This window comes from Labrus bergylta, chromosome 8, assembly GCF_963930695.1.
Source record: "Labrus bergylta chromosome 8, fLabBer1.1, whole genome shotgun sequence".
Classification (NCBI taxonomy): Eukaryota; Metazoa; Chordata; class Actinopteri; order Labriformes; family Labridae; genus Labrus; species Labrus bergylta.
In genome coordinates this window covers 31008141-31023742 of record NC_089202.1, presented here as the reverse complement: position 1 = coordinate 31023742, position 15602 = coordinate 31008141, and the positions used below count along the sequence as shown (strand labels likewise).

Genomic DNA, 15602 nt, shown 5'->3' with positions numbered 1-15602 from the left:
GTGTGTGTGTGTGTGTGTCTGTGTGTGTGTGTCTCTGTGTGTGTGTGTGTGTGTGTGTGTGTGTGTGTGTCTGTGTGTGTGTCTGTGTGTGTGTGTGTGTGTGTGTGTGTGGGCGCGCTTATTTAAAGTCTTTATCTGTGATTGTTCACACTTAAATATAATATAAATCAAGTATCTCCTCTGAAAATAACTCTGTGAGTCATGACTGTCTACAATGGGTGTAACACCCGAGTCCCACTGTCTGTGATGTTTTCAGAGTTTTCAGAGTCCTATCTTCACTTTGTTTACATCGTCCGGACGGCCGGCTGACTCCTCCCCTCGTGTATAAAAGTTGTTTAATTGAGGGACTAGAGAAAAGAAGAATAACATACTGTACTCACTGCTTAACTGTGTTTCTAGATCACGCTCATTTCAGGTAAATTTACATGCAGTGTGAAGATACCAGCAGAATAAAGATCGCTAGCATTAGCATGCTAACACAACAATGCAGCGCCAGTTGTTTTGGTTTCATGCTGGTGCTCAAGGGCGACATCTGCTGGATCAAAAAACACACATATAAAGCCTTTAAGCAAACCGTTGAATCATGGAGTTCATGTTTGCACATTCAGAGTGAAATTTCTCTCCTGATGTGGAAAATGATCCACATGTGATTGAATCTTGGAGTGTTTTCATGAGGAACCTCTCGCTGCTGTCAGTGGAGGAGGATTGATGATGTTTGTTCATGTGGAGCTGAACTCAGAGACAAACATCAGGTTTGTTCAGCTTTCAGAGACGTAAACACAAAGAGACACATTTATCCTGACTCTGAGGTTTTCACTTTCATCTAGCATCATCCTCTGCTGCTAGCCCTGTGATTGACAGGTGATCAGTCCAGGGTGTAACCCCGCCTCTCGCCCAACGACAGCTGGGATCGGTTCCAGCCGCCCCAACGAGAAACCATAAGTCTGCCCGGCGACACATTTTTATTTCCCCCTCTTAGTGTTTGGGAAGATTGATCTCCGAGGAGTTATCTGTGGTTAGATTAATTTAACGAGCTCCACACAGCGATCATAAATAAAGATGATCTGCAGGCAGAGCGGATCTATAAAACACACTTCTGTGTGACCTGAAGCTACGATCACGACCTCGAATGATGTTCTAAAATCATCCAACAACAACAAGGATCTGTTTCTGTCTGCTTCATCAATCTGAGCTGCATGTTTGGATTGTTTTCGTGAGATGAAGAGTCTGCTGACTGGAGCAGAAAACCAGATGAGATCCAGACGTCGTCTGTCAGAGTTCACGATTTATGTCACGCAGCGATTAAGGCGTCGAAGATAACAACCGCTGAATGAAACCAACACGAAACCTGCGGCCCTGCAGACGGGCGAGCAGGTGATAAAAACCTGACCCCCCTTTTGGGCCAACAGGGGCCAACAGGGGCCAACAGGGGCCAACAGGGGCCAGTCCACCTGTAACACTGAGCTTGGCCCCCCCTGTGGCTCATAACACATACACTGTATTTGACTCAACAATCTAGTATTAAATTCTGTTACTGAAACAAATATAAATCATGGTATTTAAAGATGTGTGCTGTTATTTGGCATAAAATATTTATATATTTTTTAAAGCGATCATCTTTTTTGATTATTGATCATCTATGTTTCTCCTGGTTTAATGTTCCCCTCTGACAGAACAACTGGCCCCAGTTTGGCCCCCTCAGTAAAACTGGTCTAGAACCACCACTGGGTCTCGCTCTCGTCTTTATTGACATCACTACTCTGTGCTAACTCGCAGCAAGAGCAACATGTTACTCAGCTCACACGTCTGCGCATGTCGGCATTGATCAGCAGATTTAGCAAAAGGCTAATCTGTTAGCTTCATCGTGTTCCATCACACTCTTTTCAGACTCTCTGTCACTCTCCCTCCTCTCTCCCGGTGATTTCCTGTTTCCTCTAAATATTGACTTTTGCCCCGGTGTACCGTTGGTTTTAAAACCATTTCACCACACTAGTTCCTGAGAGATAACCTGCGCTGCAATCCGCGTCCGACAATCAGAGTGACAGCAGTGAGACTGTCGATGGCAGCTGCTGCTTTTCCACCAATCAATGATCGTAAATCAATCAATCAAAACTTTATTTGTACAACACCTTTCAGACAAATTAAATTGCAGTTCAAAGTGCAGAAAAGTTATTGACGAAAAAGTAGTTTATAAAATCATTGAGAGACTAATGCACACCGATAAGAATTAAAAAAAGATAAATAAATAAAATTGAAAATACTAAAAATAAAATAAATGAAAAAAAGTATGACCCGTGAAACGATGCTTCAGCTGAAGTTGTGTTTCGATCTGGAGGATGAGTAACATTGAGGTGAAGTACTGACCTGAGGTCCAGGCAGGCCGGACAGGCCTATGGGTCCGGGTGGTCCTCGGACTCCTCTGGGACCCTGCAGAGACGACGTGGAGGAAAGATTTGTGAGGGTATGAATGACCATGTGATGTCATCTCTCTGCTGACGGCGTCCAGACTCCATCACTCACCTGTGGACCTGAAGCTCCGGGGCTGCCTTGGCTGCCTGCTTCTCCTGGCTTTCCAGGTGCACCCTGCAGGACACACACACACACACACACACACACACACACACACACACACACACACACACACACACAGTTCAGTATATAAACCGGTCTGTCACAGCTCTGATCATGCTCTGACTATCTCTCCCCTCCTACCTTCTGACCGGGCGAGCCTCTCCTTCCATTTGGACCCTGAGCAGAAAAAAACCAAAGCACAGATTGAATGTGTCGTCCATGACTCAGAGGAGTTTACTCATGACACTCCAACAGCAGAGTCTGCTCAGTGCTGACAGTGAACGAGGCATCGTGTGTCAGAAGCCACAGCCTCCTCCTCGCTCTGCAGCGTCTCTGCAGCGTCTCTGCAGCGTCTCTGCAGCGTCTCTGCAGCCTCAGACTGTCTGGAATAAATCCACTGATATCAGCTCAACAAACACTGACAATGCTAATGCTAAGAACTAGCATACTGGCTGCTAATTACTCATTATCAAGCACTCACCTTATTCTACATGACCACATTCTGGAGCTAATAGATCCCTAAGAGGTGCTCTCAATTACCTCCTAATTACTGCTTAGTGACGGTAACTAAGCAAGATGTTGAAGTAAGCAGAAGCATATAAAAAAAATCAGAATTGAACCTTGACCTGATCTGAAGTACAGACCTGATATGAGTGAGAACATGAAGGTGAAATAATCTCACCATGTTTCCGTTGATTCCACTCTCACCGGGCCGTCCATCTTGTCCTGGAGGTCCCTGAGGATTTAAACACATCACGTGTTATTAAAGGAGAAGATTTAGGAGCAACATTCACATTGAGTTTGCTAACGGTACATACGATTGGCTAACAGGAGGAAGTGGAGAGAAGTAAGGTCAAAAGTTCAATACGACCTGCGCCCATTGGCCAAACCTGTGTTGGTTTTACATTTTTAGTCTACAAAGTTGTTTTATTTAGGTATTTATTCATTTTTCAAAGTATAAACTATAGCATTCACACTAAATAAATCATTTTCTATTTTTCATACAATTACAGTTTTCAGCGTGAGTCGGAGAGAAACCCTTTATCCATTCTTCTCTACGCCCTGGACGTATAGCAAATGATTTTATTGGGGGAGGCGGGGCTGAAGGGACAGCTGAGATTCCATCATCACATTAGGATTATAAAAGCGATAAAACAAACCACCGCTGTCACAGAGATCAAGAACAAAACTCAGCACAGTGATGAAGAAGTGTTTTTCTAAAGTGGATCCAAGAGATTCAAACTCTTACGAAGATCAAATCCTGAACTTAAACCTGATGAAGGATCCAGACTTTAACCTGCTAACCTGACTTCAGTCCGTCTGTGCTACCGTTTCTTACCGGCAGTCCTGCGTTCCCGGCGTCTCCTTTGGGTCCTGGAGCGGTGTTATCAGCACCCGGTTCACCCTGTCAGAAGAAACATAAAGACAGCAGTGTTTAGTTTCCTGTGGAGCGTCCAGCTGTGCTGCAGCTGTGTTTAGATCATCACTGATGATCTCTGAGAGTCTGTGATGTGACAGCAGAGAGGATGGCTCTAAAGTCTGTTTGTAACGTTTCATAAAGAAAAAGGTTTTGTCTGAAACCTGCAGGACTCTCCGCCTCACCACCCGCTCACTCTCACCTGGTTATGTTTTGAAAATCATGTCGACCTCCAAGAAAGGTTCAGCAAAGACTGTTGAACTCTTTTAATGTTTCTACGGAGATGATGACTCTGTTTTATAAAAGTTTTATTGAATCTGTTTTAAATGTTTGCATCGCTGCATGGTATGGAAGCCTGAACTCAAACAAGAACAGACTTGGGAGACTTGTAAAAACAAGCAGCAGAATCTCAGGGAGGTGTCAGGTATAATGAGCCGGTCCTGAGGAAAGCTAGAGCCATACATGTGACCCCAGATCACCCACTTCACAGTGAGTTTGACCTTTGACCCTCAGGTCGTCGTTTTAGAGCTCCTGTGAGGAAGACTAAAAGACTCCAGGTCTCATTTTTACCAAGTGCACTTGAACTGCACATTAGCACACCTCCACTTTGCTCTTTAATAACTTGAATGTTCATTCTGGTCGGGGCTCTTGACTGATTTTATTGTGCTGTTTTTATTTGGTTTTATATTTTGCTGTGTTGTCTGAGTTTTTAAATTAGTTTTGGTTTATGTTTCATGGAGATGTTGTCCTTGTGTTTCTTGTCTTCTGTGTGCTCATGTTGCAACGCACATTTCCCCTTGTGGGACACAAGAACTCTGAATCTGGTTTCTTGCAGTTTCAAAGGAGAGTTGGAGTGTTAAACATGGGTCTGATTTCTCAATGTTTTGGGGTTAAAGGTCAAACAAAAATTGCTTCAGTAGATTTCTTCAGCAGGTAAACCGGCTGTAATGTCTTCAACATAACCCACGATGGTTCACTGAAGCTGACAGGCTCACATTGTTATTCTAATCCACAATTTCCACATCGTCTGTCAGCGCCACAGTTTTTACGCCATCCTCTGGCGAGCGCCCCGCCCTTCTGGGGTCAGTTTGGGTTCACAGGAGAAGAACACGATCCGTACAGAAACACTTTGTTCTGCTCGTCTTGTTATCATCTAGAGCAGTGGTGTCCAAACTTTGTTTCTTGCCGGCCAAAATTGTCGTGTTAGAATCACTCGCGGGCCACAGGTTTTGTTTTTTAAAATATAGTTGTAGATCAGAATCAAAAGGCTCGCTAAAGAAACCCTTTAATAAAAGGAAATCAAACATTTTGATTTCTTCGTTCTACTTTATTTGTTTTCTTCTCAGAATCAAACCTGTAACGTGGTTCATGTTTTTAGAAAAGCTTTCTGCATTTAGCTCAGGTCATTAAATGGTTAAACAACAGTCCGCTTTGCATTTGTTTTTTTTTCATAGTTTACAAAAAAATGTGGAAAATAGTAAAAGCTGTAGATTTAAAAAAACAACAACATACATGTTACTGAACATTTTCTATTTTAGAAATATTGTTCCTTGTTAACATGAAAAAGAAAAACAAGATAATGTGCCGATCTTAATCAAAGTGTCATGGCTCTCTCACTCTGGCTCCCTCCTGATTGAGGTTCATTCCTTTCACCTGCTCTCACCTGCACACCAGCTCTCCATCCACTCATCAACTCAGCAGTCTATATACCCCGGCTCTCCATCTCCTCATCAACTCAGCAGTATATATACCCTGGCTCTCCATCTCCTCATCAACTCAGCAGTATATATACCCCGGCTCTCCATCCACTCATCAACTCAGCAGTATATATACCCCGGCTCTCCATCTCCTCATCAACTCAGCAGTATATATACCCCGGCTCTCCATCCACTCATCAACTCAGCAGTATATATACCCCGGCTCTCCATCTCCTCATCAACTCAGCAGTATATATACCCCGGCTCTCCATTTCCTCATCAACTCAGCAGTATATATACCCCGGCTCTCCATCTCCTCATCAACTCAGCAGTCTATATACCCCGGCTCTCCATCTCCTCATCAACTCAGCAGTATATATACCCCGGCTCTCCATCCACTCATCACCAGATCGTTGTATCGACTACTGTGGTAGACTACGGCTCCGGCTAAATTACCATTTTGAAAAAACCTTTGAAATGAATCTTGATCCCACCCTGTTTGTTCCTTTGCTTCAGGATCACCGTTCACCCACCTGCCTTCCTGCTCACCCACCTGCCTCCACCTGCTCTCTGGACTCAAAACCAATCAGCCACACTCACACCCCTCCTCTGGTCTGGTCAGCCTTCGTCCCCTTCACTCTGCTAACCTCCAGAATCTTCAACCCATCTTCATCTCCATTTGCCACAATAAACCTCATTACCAATCAACCCCTCTGAATCTTCTGATTCTTCATTTGAAGTCATGGGCTGCAAAGAATCCCCTCAAGGGCCGCAAATGGCCCTCGGGCCGCACTTTGGACACCCCTGATCTAGAGGATTATTCACGCATTTGTTTCATCAAGACAGGATCGCTGTAATTCTCTGTCAGCATCACATCGTTGAACCGCCCACAAGGGGCCTCAACATGCTGCCGCTGAGCTGCAAAGTCTCCTACGAGGTCTCATGTCTTTACAGCTTGTCTTCTTTCTACTCTGATCTGTTAAATATCAACATCTTCAATCCACAAATCCTGAAATATTTCAGGAGTTAATCTAATCAGAGGTTTTCCATTCCAGGATCTAACATTTGTGTCCAGCTAAGATATGAGCTTGGAATTCAGACTCCAGGGTCGATATTCAACCCTTTAAAAACATCCTCCTCCAGGATATCAGAAGTCCAGGAACGTTGTGGTCGAGCTGCTTTCTTGTGTACGTGCAGAATTTGATTTTAGCAGAACTATTTTTGTAAATCTGCAGCAACAGATCAGAGAGTCTTTAGTCCCTCACTGTCAGGAGCAGCTCAGGGGCGGCTTGTCCTGATGTTTTTAAGACATTTTCAGTGTTGCATGTTTTTAGAAGAAGGCTGATGAGGAACAGCTTCTGTGTTTTAGCTTTCTATTCAGATTTATGTTTTTTTAAATGTCTTTTTTCTACAGACAGAATTTTTTTTTTTTAAAAGAGAAAGAGAGAAAACTTACCGGATCTCCTCTCAGTCCTCGCTGTCCCTTAAGCCCCGCCTCCCCTCTGATACCTGGGATGCCCTGAGGACAAGAGTTCAACCTGTCAATCAACCAGCTGGAGGTCAGAGGTCAACGCCTCGAAGCTTCAATAAAGAGTCCGCCTCTGATTAACATGACAGATAAATGTGCAGACACACACACACAGACACACACAGACACACAGACACACACACACAGACACACAGACAGACACACACACAGACAGACAGACACACACACAGACAGAGTATGAACGACAGTTGAAGACAAAGTTTTGTGTCGTGAGAGAAGAGAAATCAGAGGTTCATAACTTACCGGGTTTCCGGGGTTCCCTCTCTCTCCTCGACCTCCGTCTTGTCCTGTCACTCCCTGCAAAACACAGAATGAGAAAATCCCTCCAATCAGACGCTTCCTGAACACGCCCGCTCATTTCCTCCAGAATGAAATCAAGAACAGAGATCCTCTAGGGGCATCGTCTCCCCTCATTAGTTAAAGAAAAGGAGGTCAGGGAGTCCACACCTCTCTGCTGAGACCGCAGGGCAGAGAATGAACTGAACAATGGCTCTTCTTATTGAGGAGAGTCACACAACTGTTTGGGATGTAAACGTGATGGATGGCGTTTCCATGGGGACTGGATATGTTTACATTTTTGCTTCTTAGCAGCATTCAGAGTGAGCCTAAACGGCATGTTGCAGCTCCTGTTTGTCGCTCTAAACTCGGGGATGTGCAGACTCAACTAAACTACGACTGGGATGTAAAGTTCTCGTTAATGTCCCCAAATCAAGAGAGTCTTGTGTGACCTGTGACGGTATATTATGATCGATCTAACGGGGGAAAAAAAGTGCAGTTTTGTTTCAGCTGCTGTGGAGTCAAGCAGAGGGATGTAAGAACTACACAGACCATCATCCTTTGCTGTGTGAGCACAGTAAATTTGCGTTGTTTGCGAGAGAGCACAGCGAGACGTGATCATGTGGATCCTCCAGCAGCTTTTAAATCTGATGTGTTTCTTGTCTTTGTGTTCACATTTGACTTCTTTAAGACTTTGAGAGTGATGGAAGAGTTTTAAAGGAACTGTAAAGCTTTCTAGAGTTTCACAACCAAATCAGAAAACGTGTGTGATTCAGGCCTGTGTGTGTGTGTGAGAAGCATGTCCCTATAAAAATAAGAGTGGAAACCAGAGTTTCCACTCTTAATGAAGTATATCCAAAAAATAAAATCCAAATGATCTGGTCTGTTTGTGTTTTTGGTGCAGAAGTCGGTACCTGTTCTCCGTTGACTCCGTTCAGCCCGTCCTCTCCGTTTTCGCCCTGCAGAGTCAGAAGAGAATCACGTCTTAATTTGAGTCTATCTGCACTTTAATGTTTATGCAAACATTCCTCTGAACATGCAGAAAGTCACATGACTTCCTGCTTTAATGGACTCGAGAAGATTCCAGCTGGTCTGACTCACTCACCCTGTTGCCTCGGATCCCTCTGTAGCCCTGCGGGAGTCACACACACATACATCATCAACATGTAAATATGCACCGTCCTCTAAACAGTGTGAAAAATCACTATCAACAAACGGCGTTCAGGAGTTTGTGTGTTTAACCTTTAGTCCTCTGAGCCCCGAGCAGCCCTGAACACCCTGAGGTCCACTCGGTCCAGAACCGCCTCGCTCCCCCTGAAACACACACACAGAGCGAGCTGAGATGCAGCTTCCACACACACACACACACAGATGTTCAGGCTGTATCGTTTCTCTGTCACTTCATGCAAGTCCAAGTCTCTGTCCCAAGTCTCTGAGGGGTTAGTTCAAATGATGTCTCCTGGGAGCTTAACAGAAATAGTCAAATAAACATTTTCCGGAGTAAAGACCTTCATGAAGTAAAGCTAGTCCTGACTGTTGGAGCAGCTGAGAGCTCCTCAGGCTCTTCCTGATGTCCTTCACATCGTCCTCAAAAGTAAAGTTACAGAGAGCGTCAAGTTGAACGTAGAAAACCAACACACTGTTCCTGCAGCAGATGTTTATGTATTCACGAAAAAGGAAGTTCCTACGGATTTATCAAGCACATCAAACTTTATATAAACGTCAGTCAGGAACAACATGTCATCAGCAAGTCGAATATGAAGAAGCACTTACAGCCACGCCCTCGTCTCCTGGGAAACCCGGGAAGCCTTTTTGTCCAGACACACCCTGAAGATTTAAACAGGTAAAAAAAGAAGTATTAAAATAACACTCAAACTGCGTGAAGCTAACAGTACGTTTTACCTCTCTCATACATGTGTAATTGTATTCATGTGAAGAAAAAAAAATGCTCTGTGACTTAGTCACAAAATGTGTTGTTATTATCTGTTCCCAAAGTGCAAAGTCTTGAAACGGGGAAAAAGGATTTTCAGGTACGCTGCTCCTGCAGGATGATCTGTGTCAGGTCCCTTTCAAGGTCACATTCTGAGTCTGCCTTCTCACCGTAAACAATAGGACATGGAGCGAGAAAGCACCGAGTACACCCAAGTCCTTCCAGAGAGGGGGTGTGGTCAAACACAGCTCATTTACATATTTAAAGCTACAGACACAGAAACAGCCTGTTCTGAGCAGGGCTGAAACATTCTGTTATGAAAATGTTACGGTATGTTATGAGATCTTCTGTCCCTTTAAGGTGACTAACTTCCTTTCTGCTCATGAAAGGTTTGATTGGTGCATTAACTGATGGAGGAGGAGCCTTCAGAATAAGAGCCTCTCCATGTGTTTCCAATACACATCACATTGACCTTGGAATGCGTGAAAACGAAACGACTTCTCCTTTAGAAGCAGGTCCGCTGTTAACTCTATGAGATCACTGCATGTGTCTGCTTGTTCTCAAGCTGACACGTCTTCTCTAAACGACCTTGACATCATGTTTTAAAGTTTAAAAGGTGTGTGTGTTTCAGTCACCTTTGACCCCGGGAGGCCCCGAGAGCCTCGGATGCCTTCGTGCCCCGAACATTTGCACATGACGTTGCAGCACTCTCTGTCAGACACCGAGTCCTGCAGAGAGAGAGAGAGAGAGAGAGAGGACAGAGAGAGAGAGAGAGAGAGAGAGAGAGAGAGACAGAGAGAGAGAGAGAGAGAGAGAGAGAGAGAGACAGAGAGAGAGAGAGAGAGAGAGAGAGAGAGACAGACAGAGAGAGAGAGAGAGGGAGAGAGACAGAGAGAGACAGACAGAGAGAGAGAGAGAGGGAGAGAGAGACAGAGAGATAGAGAGAGGGAGAGAGAGAGAGAGAGAGAGAGAGGGGGAGAGAGACAGAGGGAGAGAGAGAGAGAGAGAGAGACAGAGAGAGAGAGACAGAGAGAGAGAGAGAGAGAGAGAGAGAGGGGGGGAGAGAGACAGAGGGAGAGAGAGAGAGAGAGAGACAGAGAGAGAGAGAGACAGAGAGAGAGAGAGAGAGAGACAGAGAGAGAGAGAGAGAGAAAGAGAGAGAGAGAGAGAGACAGAGAGAGAGAGAGAGAGAGAGACAGACAGAGAGATAGAGAGAGAGAGACAGAGAGAGCCAAGAGAGAGGAGAGAGAGAGAGAGGAGAGAGAGAGAGAGAGCGAGAGAGAGACAGAGAGAGAGAGAGCGAGAGAGAGACAGAGAGAGACAGAGACAGAGAGAGAGAGAAGAGAGAAGAGACAGAGAGAGAGAGAGAGACAGAGAGAGAGAGAGAGAGAGAGAGAGAGAGAGAGACAGAGAGAGAGAGAGACAGAGAGAGACAGAGAGAGAGAGAGAGAGAGAGAGAGAGACAGAGAAGAGAGAGAGAGAGAGAGAGAGAGACAGAGAGATAGAGAGAGAGAGACAGATGAGAGCGAGAGAGAGGGAGAGAGAGAGAGAGGGAGAGAGAGAGAGGGAGATTTAAAAAGAGATAAATGTTAACATGAGTTTATTTAATTCTTTTAAAAATAAAACACTTCATAATTGTTAAAAAGCGACGCTATTTGCAGACTAATAAATCTTTGTCAAGGTGTAAATAAAGTTCATTGAAATTCAAACAGGTTTGGTTGTAGCATACACAGGAGCAGCATGGTCAGCTCAGAGACTGTTAAACTGTCTATCGTTTGTTTTTGTTAAAATTATTGGTAGTTACAAATCATTCAGTCCAATCAGAAAGGTGGAGGGGATGCAGAGTAGTAAACACACAAACCCAAAACAAAACAGACCAAAACAAAAAAGTGACACACACATCACCAATGACATAACCATGATTTACTTTACAATGACATAACCATGATTTACTTTACAATGACATAACCATGATTTACTTTACAATGACATAACCATGATTTACTTTACAATGACATAACCATGATTTACTTTTTGCAACCAAAATAATGTTTACATACATCCCCTTTTCATTATATATTTTATTAAATTAAGATATCACCACATTTTCCCTTGCCAACCTGTATCTAAACATCCTCCATCACGTGTTGCCATGGAAACCATCTGTCAAGGAATTTTGTATTTTGCAGTCTTATTTTGAAAGTTATCTTTTCCACAAATGCTAATTCATGTTAATGTTATAAGCTAGTTTAAAGCTCACATAGACTCTGTATGAGGAATAATTGAGCTTGTGGATAAATGATTGAGACTGATAGATATATTAATGCATATAGTGGAACAGGAAGTACTCTTTGGACCCGTTGGAAGTGTAGACGTCTCCCCAATCAGCTATCACTGTGACTGTGACCATTGCCCTGCTTTCTGCAGGCACAGTGTGTAAATTTCACCACCAGGGGGCTCTCCGAGTTGACCGTAGTCATGACGACCGGGTGAAACCGGCCTGAGTGAGAGAATATGTTTACAGACGAGCTAATGTATCGGAGTATAATTTACATGACGTTTTTATCACAGCAGCTCAAACAGCGACAGAACGGCAGCTTTCAGCAGCAGCTCGCGCTTCCTCATGCAGCGGTCTTTGACGTAATGTACGGTGTTTCCACGGCAACGATAAACATGCCATGTCTGTCATGGCGGCAACCTGGTAAGACATTCTCTGGCTTTGATTACTGTTGGAAATATTTGAGGTAATGTGAGTAATCAACAAAAAATGCAATGTAGATTTAGTCCCTTTTTAATTAATTTAGATATTTTAATGCAAACATTCAACATATTAACTCAACTTCAACTTTATTTGTCCCCGAAGGGCGATTGGTTTGATGTGCATCAGTTTTGGTTCCTTCATTCAAACTTTTAATAATTCAGAATTAAAAATAAGTTCACAATTCTTTTCTCTCTGTAAACAAGTGTTAACAGAAGACAAACATAAAACCACTCAAGTTAAGTGGATTTTTCTTCTGCTATTTCTTTGCTCGTGGTTGTTCCTCGGCATGCTTGGTAATCAGCATATTTTCTGACGACCAACACTTCCCCCCGAGGCCGTCCGCTGGTTTCTGTTCCTGCTAACTGACACGCCAGAACAGGAAGAAATTTTCTCTACAAATGAGTTCGTCTGATTCTCGTTAAGCTGAAGACCGTCTAACCCTAACCCTAGCTATATTCAACAAACAAACTTTGACTGTCACTGTGGTGTTGACACACTGAACAGTTTAGAACAGAAACCGACCGTCAACATCCAGAACATAAGACGCTCTTTTAATACTTTTTTTTCATCTCATAAGTTACCAGTATAACATGATGAGAGAAGCGCCATCATTACGGCTAAATTCCACCAGATGCATGTTCGGTCTGACTCTGCACCATTATGGCAGCAGAGCTGATAGTTTTTCACTTCACTCAGTGTGTGTGCGTCCTCTGGCTCCGCTGCGCTGCATCTGAGCCCCGTCAGTCTAGAGTCCTCTGCAGCAGATACACAAGGCCTCTAATACGGCCAGATGCCGGAGCAGGGCGCATCAATTTACCACAGAGCAGATCGAGCGGGACGGGAAGTCAGACACAGAAACTACATAAAAACATCGGGTTTATTTTCAGAATAAAGTGCTCTGTTTTGACGGTTTGGGTTTTATACCACACACATAGTATTATCTGGCGCGAGTAAATCTGTAGTTACCGCGGGAACTCCTTTGTCATGTGACTCCAGCTGTCAGGCTCTGAGCATGCAGCCTGTGGGTGCTGATGGACGACGGAGCACGGAGTCGCAATGGAGCTGTCATGCATTGCACATGTATCTGGTGCAAGTTCTAGATTCAGTTGACCATATAACCTCAGAATCGAGATTTGAGTGTAAACACAGTTATTGATCCACAGATCGGTGGCCTGCACCGATCACAAAGGTGGTAGGTAAAGTCAGCAGCGTTAGCCTCATCGTAGTAGGTTGTAAGTGTTAAAAACTTCCAGCCTGTACCCACCGTTTGTGTTCCCTTGTTTTAATTTGGCTTTGTGTGTTTTTAGACACTTGCAGTTTGTGCAAAACGCAGCATACTCATTGGCTGGTACTTTTGGAAGGAAGCTGTAACTCTCCTGGAGCTCTTTGGAAAACGCTGACTTCCTGTTCAGCATGACAGCTCGCCTACCTGACCTAACGCAGCAGGACCTGTTAGCATGATATGCTAGGCCATATAAGCAACAGTCACAACCATGACATTGATTGACACATGTACAGACGAGTCAGTGTTGACCTTTGACAAGTGGTGCATCAGTGATGTTTCTCTATTGGTTAAAACAGCAGCAGCCTTGGTAACGATGTTGATTGACATATTTACAGACAAATCAGTGTTGTTAGCAAGGTGTATTGTTTTAGTTGGTTAAAACCAGGACACATTACTGTTTATAGATATTAAAGAAAAATTAAAAGATATAAAGAAAATTGGTCCCAGTTAAATCAGGATGTATGGTCGACCTAGCCATCATGACCACAAGCAGCTGCCTCTACCAGCTGCTGCACGCCACCTGACGCTTTTCAAAACATGCAGGAATGTGATGCTGAGATGTAAAGAACTTACGATCTGTTTGAGGATGGTGCTGCCGACACTCGGCATGCCGATGGTCAGAGGAAGCTTGTATCCGAATCCTCGACCGAACTCGACCATCTGTAGCTGGGTGGCATCACGCACTCCCTCCAGAGCTACCACCAGCAGAGCGCTGACACCTGCAGAATAAATACAACAGAAGAAGAAAAGAGCCATGATTGTGTACTAGCTGAAAATAACTTTTTTTCCAACATTTTCGCAATTTTATTTTAACGCACAGCAGAGGTTTAAATATCAGCCCTGTTTGATTCAATAAACCTTCATGTCAGTTTTATTACCCGACTTTCTCAGCTGCTCGGACTCATACTCCAGTTTCATCACGTCTTCATCGAGTCCGTCCGAGAAAATCACCACAACCTGTGGAGGAGGGAAATCATAATTGAACCAAATTATACTTTGAAGTCTGTCACTTGTGAATGACATTTTCTGTCTGCAAAATATTCTGATTATCACTTGGAGGTCACATGATGCAAAATCCGCTTCACCATTTTTCTCTAACTCTAATACGTGTCCCTAATGTGTGCTCAAACAGACCGTTTGTAGATTTTCCCTTCATGACATCACAAAGGGCAGTAGCCCCTCCCCCAGGTGGGTGACACTCCCACAGCTAGGTGTTTGTTCTGCCCTCTGAGTCTGCCTTCTCACCGTAAACAATAGGACATGGAGCGAGAAAGACAAAGTACACCCAAGCCCTTCCAGAGAGGGGGCGTGGTCAGACACAGCTCATTTACATATTTAAAGCTACAGACACAGAAACAGTCTGTTCTGAGCAGGGCTGAAATAGAGGGGTTTATAGACATGATCAAATACAGGATCAGAGTGGATTTAGAACAAGAAACTTCACACACATGTTTTGAGGATCTCTGAGACTTATTTAAACTGAAGAAGAGGAGGAGTAACTGGTGGAGTTATGAAGAGAGTGAGAATGCTGTGTCCTCCTAAACCCAAATTTAGAGGGAAAAAACTTATTTGGACCTGGTTTGATTCTGTAGGAAAACACTCACTACACAAACGTGTCTTTATCTGGATTTCAACACAACAGAGAATATCTGGGCTGTATGACTTCCATGATTTGTCTTGGACTCACCTTCACTCCAGCTCCAGACTCTGTTTTCATCTTCTCCCCGAATGATCTCAGCATGGCAGAGGTGAAGTATGTCGGCTCCAGAGCCAGAGCTTTGACTTTGTCCACCACGTTTTCGCTGTAGGGCTCGACGTTTGTGCTGTACAGGGTTTGCCCGACTCGATTCGCCAAGTGGTAGGCAATGTTGGTCCTTACGGGAGCGGGGCCGACGCAGCACAGGCCGGGCACGGAGGAAACATAGTGGGCTATGTCAGTCAGGAAGCTCTGCAGCTTTGTGTGTCCGCTGAACAGCAGCTCACCTGGAGCACGGTCTGTTTTGGAGATGTCAAACCCCATCACTATGTCGATGCTGCAGCCTGTAGTAAAGAGAAACGTGCTTTGTCACAGCAAATATTAACCACACAAAGCAATTTTAAACAGAACAGAACAGTC

At 44.1% G+C, this 15602-nt stretch overlaps 1 protein-coding gene and 1 long non-coding RNA gene across 4 annotated transcripts in view; one reads left to right on the top strand and one right to left on the bottom strand.

Moving 5' to 3' along the window:
- The window catches only part of col6a4a (collagen, type VI, alpha 4a), a 62413-nt gene that overhangs the window by 12138 nt on the left and 34673 nt on the right, over positions 1–15602 (bottom strand). For all 3 annotated transcript variants that reach the window (XM_065957572.1, XM_065957573.1, XM_065957574.1), the window contains 15 exons: positions 15174–15526; positions 14365–14443; positions 14060–14205; positions 10076–10168; positions 9284–9337; positions 8753–8824; positions 8616–8642; positions 8425–8469; positions 7478–7531; positions 7142–7204; positions 3911–3976; positions 3254–3307; positions 2713–2748; positions 2521–2583; positions 2365–2427 (listed from right to left, as the gene is read on the bottom strand). In XM_065957572.1, coding sequence (XP_065813644.1) covers positions 2365–2427; positions 2521–2583; positions 2713–2748; positions 3254–3307; positions 3911–3976; positions 7142–7204; positions 7478–7531; positions 8425–8469; positions 8616–8642; positions 8753–8824; positions 9284–9337; positions 10076–10168; positions 14060–14205; positions 14365–14443; positions 15174–15526 — 1268 coding nt within the window. The remainder of the gene's footprint in view (positions 1–2364; positions 2428–2520; positions 2584–2712; positions 2749–3253; positions 3308–3910; positions 3977–7141; positions 7205–7477; positions 7532–8424; positions 8470–8615; positions 8643–8752; positions 8825–9283; positions 9338–10075; positions 10169–14059; positions 14206–14364; positions 14444–15173; positions 15527–15602) is intronic.
- Positions 5328–6393, top strand: LOC110003777 (uncharacterized). Its single transcript, XR_002278925.3, has 2 exons — positions 5328–6115; positions 6202–6393. It is a non-coding gene; the product is annotated as an uncharacterized lncRNA (long non-coding RNA).